The sequence below is a fragment of the Aegilops tauschii genome, chromosome 7, assembly GCF_002575655.3.
Source record: "Aegilops tauschii subsp. strangulata cultivar AL8/78 chromosome 7, Aet v6.0, whole genome shotgun sequence".
Lineage (NCBI taxonomy): Eukaryota > Viridiplantae > Streptophyta > Magnoliopsida > Poales > Poaceae > Aegilops > Aegilops tauschii.
The window spans coordinates 216,858,779-216,876,868 of record NC_053041.3 but is presented as its reverse complement, the minus strand read 5'-3'; the positions used below and the strand labels follow the sequence as shown (position 1 = coordinate 216,876,868).

The 18,090-nt window shown below is 47.9% G+C and overlaps 1 protein-coding gene across 1 annotated transcript; it reads right to left on the bottom strand.

Moving 5' to 3' along the window:
* Positions 1-2,540: 2,540 nt before the first annotated feature.
* On the bottom strand, positions 2,541-2,906 carry LOC141027049 (uncharacterized). The gene has a single exon (XM_073503970.1). It carries the CDS (start codon positions 2,904-2,906, stop codon positions 2,541-2,543), a length of 366 nt encoding a protein of 121 aa, XP_073360071.1.
* Between the last annotated feature and the right edge of the window lie 15,184 nt (positions 2,907-18,090).

The following is an 18,090-nucleotide window of genomic DNA, read 5'->3' as shown; positions in this document are numbered from 1 at the left end:
ATTACCATTGATCCTAGACTCACAGCTTGGGCCCCCCTACCCGAGATCTGCCGGCTTTGACACTGACACCATGGCATTTAAATTCCAAAAAATTAAAAAAAGATCAGAAACACATGAAACCTTGCTTGATGTACTGTCATGCCACCAAGATGATGTGGTAAAAAATTTGGCATGTTTGACGAAAGTTTGGACACGCACCCCTCACAAACTGAAGCAACTCACTAGAAGGCTCGTGGTTCCGAGAGGGAACAATGCATGTTTGATGACGAACGGGAGATAGATTCCCCTTACGGCCTTCAAATTTTTTTCTACATTTAACATGCACTAATACAACTGTCATGTGAAAATTTGGAAAATTTCAGGGGTCATTTGACCTTTTAAAGACATTGAAGTGATTTTCTAGCCATTTAATGACCGTAATTCAAATTTGAACTACATGTACATGCAACAGGTAACCATAACGGTTTGAAAAATCATATTTGTGTACTTGTGTGCGAGTTAATTCCATGTGTAGTAAGTTGGAAGGAATTTTCAAACATAATGGTCTCACGGCATGGACACATGCATGGAGTGCTATGGCATTTTAATTCCAAAAAATTAAAAAATGATCGGAAAAACATGAAACCTTGATTGATGTAATGTCATGCCACCAAGATGATATGGTAAAAAAATTGGCATGTTTGACGATTGTTTGGACACACACCCCTCATAAACCGGAGCAACTCACTAGAAGGCTCGTGGTTCCGAGAGGGAACAATGCATGTTTGATGACGAACGGGAGATAGCTTCCTCTTATGGGCTTCAATTTTTTTTCTATGTTTAACATGCACTAATACAACTGTCATGTGAAAATTTGGAAAAATTTCAGGGGTCATTTGACCTTTTAAAGACATTAAAGTGATTTTCTAGCCATTTAATGACCGCAATTCAAATTCGAACTACATCTACATGCAACGGCTAACCATAACGGTTTGAAAAATCATATTTGTGTACTTGTGTGCGAGTTAATTCCATGTGCAGTAAATTAGAAGGAATTTTCAAACATATTGGTCTCACGGCATGGACAAATGCATGGAGTGCCATGGCATTTTAATTCCATAAAAAATGATCAGAAAAACATGAAACCTTGCTTGATGTAACGTCATGCCACCGAGATGACGTGGTAAAAAAATTGGCCTGTTTGACGAAAGTTTTGGCACACAGCCCTCACAAACCGGAGCAACTCACTAGAAGGCTCGTGGTTCCGAGAGGGAACAATGCATGTTTGATGACGAACGGGGTATAACTTCCTCTTACGGCCTTCAATTTTTTTCTACCTTTAACGTGCAATAATACAACTGTGATGTGAAAATTTGGAAAATTCTAGGGGTCATTTGACCTTTTAAAGACATTTAAGTGATTTCCTAGCCATTTAATGACCGTAATTAATATTTGAACTACATCTACATGCAACGGCTAACCATAACGGTTTGAAAAATCATATTTGTGTACTTGTGTGCGAGTTAATTCCATGTGCAGTAAATTAGAAGGAATTTTCAAACATATTGGTGTCACGGCATGGACACATGCATGGAGTGCCATGGCATTTTAATTCCAAAAAATTAAGAAATGACCAGAAAAACATGTAACCTTGCTCGATGTAATGTCATGCCACCAAGATGATGTGGTAAAAAATTGGCCTGTTTGACGAAAGTTTGGACACAGCCCCTCACAAACCGAAGCAACTCACTAGAAGGCTCGTGGTTCCGAGAGGGAACAATGCATGTTTGATGATGAACATGAGATAGGTTCCTCTTACGGCCTTCAAATTTTTTCTACGTTTAACGTGCACTAATACAACTGTCATGTGAAAATTTGGAAAATTCTAGGGGTCATTTGACCCTTTTTTTTCTCGAATACGCACAAGTGTGCGTATCATTCATTAAAGAAGAAGAGGGGGTGGGGAGCCCCAATCCACCAATACAACATTCAGCTTATTTACCAGCGGATTTCATTCGACCTACCCGCTACTTACATAAGGCTAACTACTCGTTCCCTATCCGCTCCACCCTAGCTGGCTCTTGCCCTAAGACCTCGCCGTTAATCAGGCCTGCCTTTGCCCAGATAGCCCCCTCCACTTGTATCTTCTGCAACACACCTGACAAAGATGGTGTGTGTCCCTCGAACACAATGTCATTCCTATGCTTCCACAACGTCCACATTACCAATAAGCAGAAAGCCCGAGTAGACTTCCGATGCTCCATGCTCTCCTCTTGTCTCATGCACCAATCGCCCAGATTCTCACCTGGCAGGGGGAGGTACTCCAACTTTCCAGCCAACGAGGTGCACCAATGCCAAACCTACCTCGCAAAGACGCAGCCGATGAGTAGATGTTGCATGGTCTTGTCGTGTTGGTTGGAGAAAGGGCAAGCGTCTTGGTGTGGTAGCCCTCGGCGTGCAAGCCAGTCCGAGGTCCAACAGCGGTTCCTGAGGGCTAGCCAGGTGAAGAAACGGCATCTTAATGGAGCCTTCGACTTCCAAGTAAACGGCGCTCTTGGGGATCATTGCCATCCCATGAATTTTGCCGCGTAAGCTGACCTAGCAGAGTACAAGCCATTTGCTTCCCAGGACCACTGCACCTTGTCCTCCACTCCCTCCGCCAACTCAAAATCTGCAAGCCTCGTCCATAGCCACAAGTACTCCTCCAGTTCCGGTCCCGTGAGGTTGGGGCCAACATCTCCAGCCCAAGCACAATTGTCGAGCGCATCCGAGACCAATCTCGTCATCCTGACCTGATTTGGCACTCTGTTGTACAGCGCCGGTGCTAGCTCTCTTATCCTCGCTCCGTCCACCCAGCGGTCCTCCCAGAACTGAGCTGCACTTCCATCCCCTACCGTCGTACGCATCATCGCCTGAGCCAAGGCCATCGCTTCCGGGGGCACAGCGATGGAGAACTCAGCCCAAGATCTCTCTTTGTCAGTCCTTTGGAGCCAAGGCCATCGGGCTTGCAGTGCTTTGTTCAGCCATCTCAAATATGGAATCCCCAGGCCACCAGCCCATTTAGGCGTACATACCTCATCCCAAGCCACCGAGCAATTGCCCCCTTTTGCCTCACTCTTGCCGCACCACAGAAATCCCCGACAAATCTTCACCAACGCCGAGAGGGTTTTAGCTGGGAGACTCAGAGCAAGCATGGAGTGGACAGGTATAGCACATAGCACTGATTGAATCAAGATTAGCCGCCCACTCTTCAGTAAGAGGTCTGATTTCCAATGAGGCAAACAATCACGAACCTTGTCCACTAGGCCTTGCATCTGCGCCGCCGATTGTTTTCTGAGCGCTAAGGGTAGACCCAAGTAGGTGCACGGGAAGGCTGACGTCAAACATCCCATAATTGTCTTCACCAAATCCACTTCGTCGTGAGAACATCTAATCGGCCATATAGCGCTTTTGTTCATATTGACCACCAAGCCCGAGGCCTGCGCAAATACCTACAAGAGTGCAGCACATGTCGTGGCTTCCAGCATCGTCGGCTTGATGAAGACGACCACATCGTCCGCAAACATCGAAGTTCTTTGCCGCAGCCCATACCTCGCTAGCTGCCCTAGCAAACCTATGCTTGTTGCATGCTCAAAAAGGGCTCGTAAGGGCTCCATACAGAGTATAAATAGCATAGGTGACAGTGGGTCGCCCTGACAAAAACCCTAGCAAAGGAGGATTGGTTTGCCAGGCGTGCCATTTACTAGGATCCGCGTAGAAGATGTTGCCAACAAACCATATATCCAAGTGATCCATCTATGTTTGAATCCCATTCTCCTCAAGACTTCTAGAATGAAAGGCCATTGTATCGTGTCAAATGCCTTAGTGATGTCGAGTTTTATCATAACCGTCGGGCTCCTCAGCGCATGTAGCTTGTGAGCTGTGCATTGGACAAGCATGAAATTGTCATGCAAAGATCGACCTCTCACAAATGCACTTTGATGCAGCCCCACCAATTTCGGTAGCTCCTCTGCCAGCCTTGAAGCTAAAATCTTGTCAAAGATCTTGATCGGCCCACAAACAAGACTGACCGGTCTGAAGTCTCTGACATCCACCGCACCTACTTTCTTCGGCAGCAAGGTGACCAAAGCCTTGTTTATCGCAGCCATGCCTCTCATATCTCCTGCATAGAATTGATCAAGTGCCCTCATAAAATCCTCCTTGATGACTTGCCAGCACGTGGCATAAAATCTACCCGTAAATCCGTCCGGACCAGGCGCCTTGTCCATTGGCATTTCCTTGATTACTCTAAAAACCTCCTCATCATCAAATGGCACCTCCAGCCGGGCCAGGTCAAGACAGGGCAGGTTCAGCATATCCAGGTCGATCGTGGCCTCACGGGCTCTGGCCAAGCCGAACAGCTGCCCATAGAACTCGTCGACAACCTTAGCAACCTCTTCCTGGCCCGTGTGCATTGCTCCGTTGTGTTGCATCTTTATGATTATGTTCTTGCAATGCCTATGAGCTGCCTGCCTCTGGAAGAATCTCGTGTTTGCATCCCCTTCTCGCAGCTGCAGAAGTCGCATTCTCTGTCGCACAATAGTCCTTTCCAACGAACATAGACCTAGAAGTTTCCGCTTGAGCAGCTTGCACAGATCATGTTCCATGTTTTCCAACTGCCTTTATTCCGCGGCCACATCCAACCGAGCAATGACCTCCATGGCAATGGCGATCTACAGGCGTGTGTTGCCAATCCACCGATTGCTCCATGATTGCAAAGCCTTTGCCGTGGTGTGTAGTTTGTTGTCGAGCACTACAAACGGGTTACCAGCAGCAGCCACCGAACTCCAAGCTTCCGTCACCGTCTCCAAAAAGCCCTCCACCTTGGGCCAGAAGCTCTCAAATTTAAATCGCTTGCCAAGGTGCAACTCTGCGTCTAGATCCACCAGTAGTGGGCAATGGTCAGATACCGTAGAGCCCATGGCCGTGAGCAAGCTCCTCGGGTAAATATCCTCCCACGTGTTTGTAACAAAGACATGGTCTATTTTCTCAAGAGTGGGGTCCCTTTTCTCATTGCTCCACGTGTATCGTCGACCGTTTAGATACATCTCCTTTAATTCCAGCTTATTGAGCATGGTCTGCAAACGCGCCATCATCCTTCGGTTGGCGTTCGGTCTGTTTTTGTCGTCCACAGAGACCAAGAGATTGAAATCTCCCAACAAGGCCCATGGCCCTACATGTAAGTCTCAGATGTCTGAGATCTCCGTGAGAAACTCCATTCGTCCGTGTCACTTTGAGGACCATATACCCCGGTCAGACACTAGTGTGGCACACCCTCCTGCGACACTAGTGTTGTTAGCGTGTTTGCCGTCGTGTACCGATTGGATAGCGGGACCACCGAGCTGTCCCAAGCAATTAGGATTCCACCACGCATGCCATTCACCGGGGCATAACAAAAGTTCTCAAATTTATTACCAAGACATTGCCTAACCACATCGTTCGAGATCTCCTCCATCTTGGTTTCTTGGAGTCATACAATGCTTGCATTGGCTGCTACTACTACTTGGTACACCGCACTTCTCCAAGCCGGCGAGTTTATCCCTCTAACATTCCACACAATGATTTTGGGTGGGTGAGATGACATTTGGAAGACCGACATGAACCACAACCGACCTCCATGGTCCTACCTGGCCTCAGCCCGCACCTCTTCTTCGCACTGTAAGGGAAGGACAGAGGCGTCCCAACCAAACAAGGCCAATATTGCCTGCACGTGACAGTCCAAGAGTGGTTTGTCGAAGAGCTTGACATAAGCCTGAAGTGCCTCATCGTCGATATGGTTTCCTTCATTTGCCAAACACAGCTTCCTGATAAGGACCGCCTGCTGCTTCGTGGCTTTGGGACCGCACCCCCCTTTAGCCAGCCTCACACTCCTACGTGGAGAAGATACCATCGGCCTCTTCTGCCGCGGCCTACGTTGCTGCTTTGGCACGTCCCGTGGTTTGGGTTGAGCCAGCAACGGCGAAAGGCCCCGGCGCAGCTTGGTGCATAGCTGCGAGACCTACTCCTGGGGTGAGGGCCGAATGGGTGACCCCACATGTAGCTGCCGCTGGGGTGTTTCCATGAGATCCTGAGCCGGAGTGTCGCTTTCATTTTCCTGCGAAAGACTCACCGCAAACCACTGGCGGGGCGACGTGCATGGCTGCGTCACATCTCCATGCAGGGTGGGTCCCGGAAGATCCCCACGTGAGTTCTGATTGGGCCGCGCGCTCCCATCCAAACTGGCACCACCCGCCTCAGGCTACACAAGAATCTCATCCTGCACCAAGCCAGGGGAGCCAAACGGCACGCCCGATCCTGTCTGATCCTCTCCTCCACCAATCCCGAGCGACTGGGACGGCAGATGGTCCCCTGCGGCAGGTACAAACTGTGGGGCCCTGACCAACCCACCAGCCTGCTGCGGACGTGGCCCGGCTGGAATTTGGTTCACCGAATGCGGCGAATCTGCCCGACACGACTGCGGGGCCTTCACCTGTCTCGATCCGAACCCTACATGGCCCGCATGCTGCATGCCCTGCGCCCTGGCCACTCTGTTGTCCACCACAACCATACCACGACAAGAAGCTACCAACTGACCCTCCACACTTTCCGTACCAGGCAGCTCGACAGCCGAGGCACCAGAAGTGTCACCTGCCAGCACATGTTGACCGGCCCCAGTTTGAATGGACCGTTGGCCCGCATCGGGGTTGGGGGACGGTGCCGACGCCGATGAGGAACCCACCGATCGCGTTGGCGAGCGCGGCGGCAGCGGCGGGCCATCCCCGCCTCCGAAGCGCGAGTCGCCATCTAAATGGCCTCCAGACGGTGGGGAAGGCGGCGGTGGCGGTGGCGGCGGCAGCAACCCCGCCTTCGGCCCGAGCTGGACTGGCGCCACAGCCAGCCGGATGTTGATCGGGTACCAGAGAGCATCAACTCCACCCTCAGCCTACACCGCGTGCCGGCTGCGCCTGTTCGGCTCCTCCACAGCAAGAATCCGTCGCGGGGGAATGCGTGTTGTGTCATCCGTGCGTAGCCACACCATGAATCCAGCCATGTCACTATGCGCCTTCGTGGCCGACCCGATCTTGACGACGATCCCCAGACCCAGCAGGAGCGCCTCTGTAGTACGCCTCTCCCACGCATTCGCCAGAACCCCTCACAGCACCAGCGGCACTAGGGATGGCATGGAGATGGTCGTAGCATGCGAGTGACGGGACCAGGGCGCGAAAACAAGGTCAAAATGCCTGTTACCCGCCCGACGCGATGGAGCAGCCTGCTCCTAATCTCCGGCGACCGACAGAGAAGACATTTAAGTGATTTTCTAGCCATTTAATGACCGTAATTCAAATTTGAACTACATCTACATGCAACGGCTAACCAGAACGGTTTGAAAAATCATATTTGTGTACTTGTGTGCGAGTTAATTCCATATGCAGAAATTAGAAGGAATTTTCAAACATATTGGTGTCACGGCATGGACACATGCATGGAGTGCCATGACATTTGAATTCCAAAAAATTAAAAAATGATCAAAAAAATGAAACCTTGCTTGATGTAATGTCATGCCACCAAGATGATGTGGTAGAAAAAGTTTCCTGTTTGACGAAAGTTTGGACACACACCCCTCACAAACCGGAGCAACTCACTAGAAGGCTCGTGGTTCCGAAAGGGAACAATGTATTTTGATGACGAACATGAGATACCTTCCTCTTATGGCCTTCAAATTTTTTCTACATTTAACGTGCAATAATACAACTGTCATGTGAAAATTTGGAAAATTCTAGGGGTCGTTTGACCTTTAAAGGCATTTAATCGATTTTCTAGCCATTTAATGACCATAATTCAAATTTGAACTACATCTACATGCAACGGCTAACCATAACGGTTTGAAAAATCATATTTTTGTGTACTTATGTATGAGTTAAAAAATCATTAGATGATGTAAATATCTGGTGTTCGAAAAAGAAAATGTAAAGATCTGGCAAGACAACCGCCCCCCACACGATTGGCACTCTATATTGGGCATCGAGGAGGAGGACCCCTACGCGCCACTGAACGAGGTTGCGCCGGACCACCAACTTTGGATTGGCTTTGGAGCCAGTACAATCTTTGTCTGTGGATGTCACTGCCGCCGGCTGAGAAAGCCAGGCAAGTGGCATTCATGAAGGAGATGGCGGAGGAGGAAGCCAGGTACCAGGCGGCCTGTGAAGCCCGTGATGCTGCCTGGAAAAAGGAGGCGGTGGAGCTTTGGGGGTGGGCGCGTCGTCGTGCGGGGGAGGTGTACGAAGACGGGTACTTCGCGAGGAAGGTCAAAGGCGCTAGGCGCCTCATCACTGCATGGAGGTGGGCTGATAAGCTATAGCGTGCCACCGACGAGGAGCTCCGATGAGCGCCCGACGAAATGGCAAGATCATTCGCGCTCGTCTGCCAGCAAGAGGCAGATCAGTACGTCAAGCGCTGCGAGGTGGAGGTGGCGGAGTACTGCCTCCGCGCTGGGACGATGCCGCGCACCAGGGAGCTGCTGGCGAGGGGCTGCCAGAATACTGCCCCCAGGAGGGATTATTAGTTTTAGTATTGTTCGTTTTCAATTGTATGCATTGTACCTAGTAGTTAAGTATCATCACGTATATGTGATAATATTATATATATTCTGTGATGAACTAATGAACAATTAATATATATATTATTCTATCTGTTTTTGTATACTAATTTGTATCTATCTATTATCATCCACATATACAGAATGGAAAGCGTATATACACACATTGAAACAGAACATATAAGAACGGAAAACAGAGTACACACATTGAAACAGAGCAATAAACAGAGAAATATTATGATTGTTGTGAATACATAGCGATCCACGTCGAGACAACTCAACAAAATAATACGCGTCCATGAGACCATGACCAGCAGCCCTTGCCTACGGTAGCTCTTAGCTCTTCCTGAACTCGTGCAGGCGTTCGTCCAAGCGGTCGACATGCTCACGGTACATCTGGAGCGCGATCTCGAGCTCCAAGTTGACTATTTCATTGGAGATCACCAGCTCAGGGATGCGACGACCATGTTCCTCCACTGCGCCCAGGTGGACACTTCGGTAAGGAGGTGGTCGAGCCTACCAACCAGCGCGTTGGCATCGAGCGGGCCGCGGACAAGGCAAACGGCGCGGCGGGCGTCCGGTGCAAGTACGGCGTGGCCGACCTCTGCTGCAAGTACTGTGTAGAGGGCCTCTGCCCACTCCTGTCGAGGAATGGGGGTACTAATGGGACGTGTACCCAGCTGCAACGCCCTGTCGACAGCAGGCAAGCATCGATGGATCTTCTCTTGCTGTGTGGCGCGCCACGCCTCTCGCTCTACGGCGCTCCAACAGTCTCGCCGTGCGGCGAGACACAGCCTATCGGCGTGGATGCGCCGAGCTTGCTCTGCGGCGTGCCATCGATCATGTTGTGCGGTGAGCTGCAGCCTCTCGTCACTGACATGCCTATCTTGATCCACGGCGCTGAAGGGCCATGCGCCAAGGGTCTGCTCAACTCTGGCGATGACGCGCATCACGGCATCGTCCATCGCGTTGCCTGGGAGCGCCTCGGCCTCGACGGGCCGTGGCGCCTTCTCGTTTTCCTCGTCGACAAGGTTGATGGCAGAGGCGGCGCTTTGGTGGGTTGGCATGCTTGGAAAAGGTGGATGTGCTACAGGTTGCGCTTGTTGCCTCCGTGCGTCGCACGCCGCCTAGGTTTATGCGCAATATCGCTGGGTGGCGGGAAACAGGTGAGGAAATGGCGGGAAACGGTGGCGTGTTCATAAAACGTCATCAATTAATGGAAACTTAGCATAGAAGGAACATCGAGCTAGCACAAGAAGTAGATGATGATCAGATGATTGTTTATCCTAGTTAATTATGCATGTAATAGTTTACTTTAGTGTGTGGAAATGTTGTGTGTGTACTAGCCACCTATGTAATTGGATGTTTGCCACGTATTACACACATCTTGTTTATGTGAAACGTTTCTGTTCTCTTGGCTCAACACAAACAGTTTACCGCAATGAACCGTATGCCGTATATCACACACACCTTGATCTGGCTGACCGTTTCTTTTGTGTTGCCTAATCACAAACAGTTCATCTGAGTGAACTGTATGCCGTATATCACACACACCTTCATCTGGCTGCCCGTTTCTGATGTTCCGCCCCATCACAAACAGTTCATCCGAGTGAACTATATGTTGTATTTATGATATTTGTTATATAATGTAATTGGATGTTTAATTTGGTTTTGCAATCATGTCCTGTTATAAGTATATATATGTTCTTCTTCTGTACATAGAGCATAGATGTTGTGCAGACAGAGCATATCACATCGCACACGTACCACAGTAGGGAACCCGTCAGCGATGAATTCATCAATCGCAAACGGTTGTATACCAGCAAGCGTTTTCCCACAACACACACGGCTTATTCCATCACAAACAGCTCGGATGGATCAACTGTATGCCACGTATCGCACATTGTCAAAAAGTAATGCGGTAGACCTTCTTTAACATGTGTTAAAAAAAGGACCTCGAGGTTAATTTAACTGATGGGATGGATCATAGAGGTCATTTAATTTGACCTCTATGACCCATCCCATCAGTTAATTTAACATCAAGACAACCTCCCATCCAGTCACCCATCTGATGGCTGCTCCAACCTGAGCACGGTTAACTTGAGAGTTCTCTTAGATGAGCTATTGGTGGAACAACTAGTCCTTGCTGATATAGGATGCCTCTTCGCATCTTTATGGCCTACCCGGATGACCGCCCGTCGCCCAATGGCCAATAGATGTTGTGTAGAAAAAGCAAATCACATCGCACAACACATACGTCTTATTAGCAGCAATTGTCTGTGTTATTATCGGCCTTCGCTCACATTTCTGATTACAGACTTGTTTGTCGCGTATCACACACATCTTGTTATATTGAACCATTTTTGTTATCTTGGCTCAACACAAACAGTTCATCTGAGTGAACTGTTTGCCCTCTATCGCCCACACCTTGATCTGGCTAACCCTTTCTTTTGTTCCACCTAATCACAAACAGTTCATCCGAGTGAACCGTATGCCGTATATCGCACACACCTTCATCTGGCTGCCCATTTCTATTCTTCGGCCTCATCGCAAACAGTTCATTGAACTAAACTGTATGCCCTGAATCACACACAACTAAAATCTTAACCATGTTTGATGCATCCGTCATCGCAAATGTTTTGCACCTTTTCTGACGGATTTTTTACATCAGCGTTTGCGATTATTACATCACACACAGTTTCATTGAAGGGTCTCTGATCGTAGTGTCGCGTTAGCAGCATCCTGTAGTAGTGGCAAACTTCTCTGATATAGTGTAGTTGGGAGAATTCAAAAGGATAATAGGACTATCATGCGTGGGTGAAATAGCAACAATTTCATTCTTAACATAAGGAACTATAGCAAGTTCATCTCCATAAGCATAATTCATGTTGGCATCATGGCCACAAGCATAGCAAGCATCAATTTCATCAAAGGATATTTCAATCGAATCAAAGGGATCATAGCAATTATCATAACAGTCATCCTTGCATAAGCACGAAGGGAAATTAAACAATGTATGAGTTGAAGAGTTACTCTCATTAGAAGGTGGGCACGGGTAGCTAATCCGCTCTTCCTCCTTTTCTTCTTCACTCTCCTCGTCTTCTTTTTCATCTAATGAGCTCACAGTGTCATCAATTTCTTCTTCAATATTTTCCTACAAAATATTAGTCTCTTCTTGGACAGTGGAGACTTTCCGAATAAAATCATCAATATCGGCATTGTATTTATAATTCTCATAGCAATATTTAAGTATAGAAAAAATTTCAGGTTTATAAACAGCATCATCAAAATCTTCATACTTTTCAAACAAAGATTCAAATTCATAAGCACCCTTAAAAGCAACAAATTCTTCTATTCGTTCCACATCATAGTAATAATATCTACCATTAGCATAAGAAGCCAAGGTTTCATTATCATTAAATCCACAAGAAAAGGGAAGGTGTCGAGCTTTCATCCTAGACCAACAAGTATAATAATATGTCAAGCATAAATTCCAATCATACCAATGCAACATTTTAATTTGATACCATAATAGTTCCCCTTTTTGAGTCAAGCCATAATCCCTAAAGTATTCAGGTTGATCAAGTTGAATGGGGTTTTCTCATCAAGTTGAATGGGGTTTTCTCAGGATTATCAAACTAGTGTTTAATATTTTTCATATAACGATCATCGAGGGTTTTAGGAGGTTCCCCATCTCCATGATTAGCAAGTACACCTATTTTTTTGGTATTTTGTGTTCCATATCCATAACTAAAGATAGAGAACAACTTAGAACAACAAATAAAATCTACTTAGTGATAAAGCAAACAAGCACACACGAGAATATTCACCCCATGCTATTGCTCCCCGGCAATGTCGCCAGAAAAAGGTCTTGATAACCCACAAGTATAGTGGATCAATTGTAGCCTTTCTCGGTAAGTAGGAGTATCGAACCCAATGAGGAGCTAAAGGTATAATTTATATCCCCTTCAAGTTCTATCGACCACCGATACAACTCTATGCACGCTTATTGTTCGCTTTACATAGAACAAGTATAAAACTAGAAGTACTTTGTAGGTGTGGTAGGATAGGTTTGCAAGATAATAAAGAATGAGTAAATAAAAGCTAGGGGCTGTTTAGACACAGAAACAATTAAGTTAGTTTAACGAGTGTGGAAAAGTGGTGGAAGGATTTGTGAAATTGTCCCTAAGCAATTGACTACGTTACTAGACCGATAGCAAGTTTTTATGTGGGAGAGGCCACTGCTAGCATGTCGTCCCTTACTTGGAATTCTATGCACTTATGATTGGAACTATTAGCAAGCATCCACAACTACTGAAGTTCATTAAGGTAAAACCCAACCATAGCAAGATATATATTGGTTCCCCTTAAATCCCGTATGCGTCAATTTCTATGGTAGGCTGAAGCTGCTGTCACCCTTTCCTCCAATGCATAGTCCTATCAACATACAACTAACCCTGTGGGGTGATCCACACGCGCGCTCATATGATGGGCACCAAAGTGCAGCAACATAACCACAAGCAAATTAAACCAATCAAAGCAATTCACCAATTACCCGATAGGACAACAAAAATCTACTCAGACATCATAGGATGGCAACACATCATTGGATAATAATATCAAGCATAAAGCACCATGTTCAAGTAGAGGGTACAACGGGTTGCGGGAGAGTGGATTGCTGTAGGTAGATGGGGGAAGGTGATGAAGATGACGAAGTTGTTGGAGTAGATCGCCGTCGCACGATGATTGCCCTGGCGGCATTTCGGCGCCACCGGGAGAGAGGGGGAGAGTGCCCCTCCTTCTTCTTATTCCTTGGCCTCCCCCTAGATGGGAGGAGGGTCTCCCCTCTGGTCCTTGGCCTCCACGGCGGCGGAGGGGCGTGAGCCCCTCCTAGATTGGATCTCTCTCTCTCTATTTCCTTCTGTTTTTGCATTCTATTTTCTAGCCTTTCACCGTTTCTTAAATTTTCGGAGATCGCTAACTCCGATTGGGCTGAAATTTTAACATGATTTATCTGGGTATTATCTTTCTTGCGACCAAAGAAGGGCACCAACGTCCTTACGGGGTGGCCACAAGCCTCCTGGCCGCGCCCAGGGTAGGGGGCGTGCCCCTATGGCTTATGGGCCCCTCGGGTATTGTCTCGCATTGATTATTTTTCCCAAAAATCACAAATATTCCAAAATAAATGTCCGTAAATTTTTATCGCGTTTGGACTTCGTTTGATATGGGTATTCTGCGAAACAAAGAACATGCAACAACAAGAACTAGCACTGAGCACTGGATCAATATGTTTGTCCAATAAATCATATAAATTGTTGCCAAAAATATGTGAAAGTTGTAGAATATTGGCATGAAACAATCAAAAATTATAGATACAACGAAGACGTATCAGGGGGGGTGAATAGGCAACTACCAATTTTTATCCTTTCTTTGCAAATTAGGTTAAGCAACAAGTAGGTTGTCTAGAAGTGCAACTAGGTGAGTAACCAATATGATGCTAACGACAACTACAACAAGTGCAAACAAAGGATACAACACAATAATAGCTATCACTACAAAAAAATGCACTTTTGTGATGATACGTGTTTGTGAAAGTAGGTCACGTTTTCTATCATGCATGTACATGCATGACGATTTTATGACAGAATCAAGATAGTCATACTTGTGTTGTCATAGAAGTGTTCCATAACATTACCAAAATTATCATCAAGAACGTGTCCACTTCCATGACGATAAATGCCGCGTCATGGAAGTGCTTTCGTCAAGGGTGACCGACATGTGCCATCCACCGTAGCGGGTCGCCGTTAAGCTAACGGGTTCCGATTTGGATCCGATAAGCCGTTAACAGCCCCGACCAATGGGGATTTTCCACGTGTAAAATTCTCATTCGCCAGATAATGCACGTGTCAGCTAATCGTGGGACAGATGTCATTCCTACAATGGACGGAACACGCCTATGATATGTCGACATGTGGCACAGCCCAATAGTGGCCCATTTTAGGTAAAAAGGCCGGCCCAGCTAAAGGCCCGCCATGTTTTTTAGACACTCGTGGGCTGGCCCGTTAACAACCTGCCATGTTTTGGGTCAAATTGAGGCACATACCAGATCAGGCCCGTTCATCGTCTGCCGTGTTTTGGGCCAAATTACGGCCCATGTCGGATCAGGCCCGTTAACAGGCCACTGTTCTTTTGGGCCTATTCTAAGGCAGGTTTGTATTTCAGCCTATTAAATGCATGTTTACCAGTTCGGCCCGATAATTGTTTCGGCCTGTTAGCGGCCGTGGTGCATCTGGGACGTTGTCGGCCCGGTTTAACTTTAGGCCATTTAACGTCCCATGTAGAAACTGGGCTATTTCTTGTCCAAAGTAACTTTAGGCCTCTTAACGGCCCGTAGTCTTCGTGGATAAATTTCAGCCCAACTGGCCTATCGGCCTGTTAATGGCTCGTGTAACAGTTGGGCCTAATTACAACCAGCGTTGAATTCGGCCTACTTACAGCCCATCTGATAATGACCCGTGACAGTTTTGGGCCTATGACCCACAAGGATACCGGCCTGCTTAAAGCCCATAATTTTATTGGGCCAAACAGGCCGAGATATATTTTGGCATGTTAACTGCTCGTCCTATTTGGGCCAAACATGGGCCTTAGGCAGTTTCGGCCTGTATTGGCCCGTGAATTTTTCGGCCCAACACTCGCCCAATCTAGGTTTTAGCCTGTTAAAAGCCCATGGTATTCTTTGTCCTAGCTGACCAGAACTTTACTCGACCTGTTAAAGGCGAGAAACTACTATAGGTTTAGACCTGCTAATGGCCCAAGATGATTATAGGCCCACGTTTTGGCCCATATGAGTAACGGGCCGGCCTGAAGACCGACAACACTGAGATCCACTAAACCTTCCATCCGAAATTACAGCATACTGACCAAAGAATAAACCTAGACTATACAATAAAGAAATTACGGCATATTACATCCACTGGGAATCAAAGTTTGCTACAGGTGATAATAAAGCTCAACGTGACCGAGGATTACATACACTGGGCATCAAAGGTCGCCACCAGTGCATATAAATGCGCCGACAAAAGAATATACAAAACTGAGAGCACTTCAGAAGGCACTAGGCCTGGCCAGGTCGGGCCCCACAAGTAGCCGAACAAGCTGATGAGACCTCAGTTGTGTCAACGGTAGATGCTCCATCCCTAGTTGTATGGCACCAAAGTGTGCAAGGCAGTCCTCTGACATCTTCATTGCATCTTTGACTTCAAGTCGGAGCTGAGCTGAGGCAAGCCTTTCCGCTTGAAGTTGAGACTGAAGAAGTCGAACTGATTGAGGCAGCGACTGCACAGAGGTTGTCTTACACCTGCTGGTGAGTAGCTTCGACTCACTGTCTTCATCAAGACAGGACCTTGGGGTCATCTCGCTGTCCTCAATATGGTTTGGCTCACTATCTTCCCTAAAGTTATGACTGGCATAAGAGATACGACTCTGAAAGAGAAATAAGGAGACACGTAACATGTTTCACAATTATATAAGCAAATAAATGGATCTGTTCTACATAAGGAACATGTTTTTACAACTACAATTTAAAACTGGTAGTTGTTGCAAACATCCAATCTGTAACGCCCGGATAGTCAAGCTACAATAATCCCACGCTAATGGTGCCACATCACCACAGTTACTGTTGCTAACCTACCGTTGGGTCAAACCGTTTCAAAATTCAAATTCAAATTAATATCAACAATAAAAGTTTTTCAAAATTGAAACAAAAATGTTCGGTGGGTGCCGAATATTACAAGGGTAATTATAATAAAGAAAACATATTTTTATAAAATGCCTAAATAATTTAAATTGAAATAAAATAGAAAAGAAAATAAATAAAAGAAAGAAAATACAAAAGAGAAAACAAACAAAAAAAGGAGAAGGAGGAAACCCCTGGGCCGTGGCCCAACTGGGCCAACCCCCAGGCCCAGCCGGCCAACCCACCCATTACCTTATCCACTCACCACCCCCACCCACTCCACCGACACCCCCACTCCCCCCACGAGAATATCTCCTCCCCCCCTCTCCCCCGATTGGATCGGGATCGAGAGGAGGAGGCCACCGACGCCGTCGCCCGTCCTCGCCAGGAGACCACGCCGCCACGCCGGAGCTCCTCCGCCGGCCTGCTTCCTCCTCCCCACCGGCCTGCTCCCACGTCGCCGTCGTCCCCGTCCCCCACCTCGAGCCCCGCTGCCACTCCCCTACGGCCAACGTGAGCCGCGCCCCTCCTCTCTCTCCCTCACCCCGTGCTCGTCCCCTCCCCTGCTCACCGCTCGGGGCCGTGCCCCGCGCCCTGCCCCCGCGCGCGCGAGCCTCGCCTCGCTCTGCCGCTCCACTCGCCGTGGCCACCGCCCTGTCCAGCGCGCACACGCCGCGGTCGCCGCGCCCCGCGCGCGCGCTCAGCCGCGCTCACCGCCGCGCCCGCACCTCGCGCGTGGCCGCCCACCTGCTCACCCCGCGCCCCCTTCGCTCCCCCCGCTCTCCCTCTACGCGCGCGCACGCGCTCGCGCCCTTCTGGCTCGGCCACGGCCCTCCCCCTCCACGCGCGGCCATGCCCGCCGCCGGCAGGCTGTCCTGGCCACTGGCCTCGCCCGCGCCGCACACGTGCGCCGCGCCCACGCCCGCCTGTGGCCCCTGGGCCACTGCCAGGTGGGGCCTCGCGCCCCTGAGCCACTGCCCCTGGGCCCGAACCCCCTGGGGCCTATGACAGATGGGCCCCACGCCCCGAGAACGTTAAAAAAAGAATTAAAAAATATAAATAAAACAAATAATAAAAATAAATTTAATTAATTAATTAAGTTAATTAATCCTGTTTAAATTAATCTAATTAGTTAGTTAATTTAATTAAACAGTAGTTAATTAGCTAACAGCCCATGACAGGTGGGACCCACCTGTCAGGTTGACCAGGTCAACGGTCAATGTTGACTGCTGACGTCAATCCGAAATCCAAATCTCGAATTAAATTAAATAATTAATTAAATTCCAGAAATTAATAAATTCTTTTGAAAATCATATCTTTTAATCCGTAACTCGGATGGAAATACTTTGTACATGAAAGTTGCTCAAAATGACGAGACGAATCCAGATACGCAGCCCGTTCGTCCACCACACATCCCTAACCTATCGAACTCGCAACTTTCCCCCTCCGGTCCGTCTGTCCGAAAACGCGAAACATCGGGAATACTTTCCCGGATGCTCCCCCCCTTCGCCGGTACCACCTACTGTCGCGTTAGGACACACCTAGCACTGCTCATTGTCATGTCACGCATCGTCATCCTTATGTTTGCATTGTATTTACTGTTTCTTCCCCCTCTTCTCTCCGGTAGACTACGAGACCGACACTGCTGCTGCCCAGTTCGACTACGGAGTTGACGACCCCACCTACTTGCCAGAACAACCAGGCAAGCCCCCCCCCTTGATCACCAGATATCGCCTATTCATCTCTATACTGCTTGCATTAG

Bases quoted from the DNA above. Each gene is read 5' to 3' on its own strand.
- LOC141027049 (XM_073503970.1), bottom strand. From the start codon at position 2,906: ATGGCCTTGGCTCAGGCGATGATGCGTACGACGGTAGGGGATGGAAGT.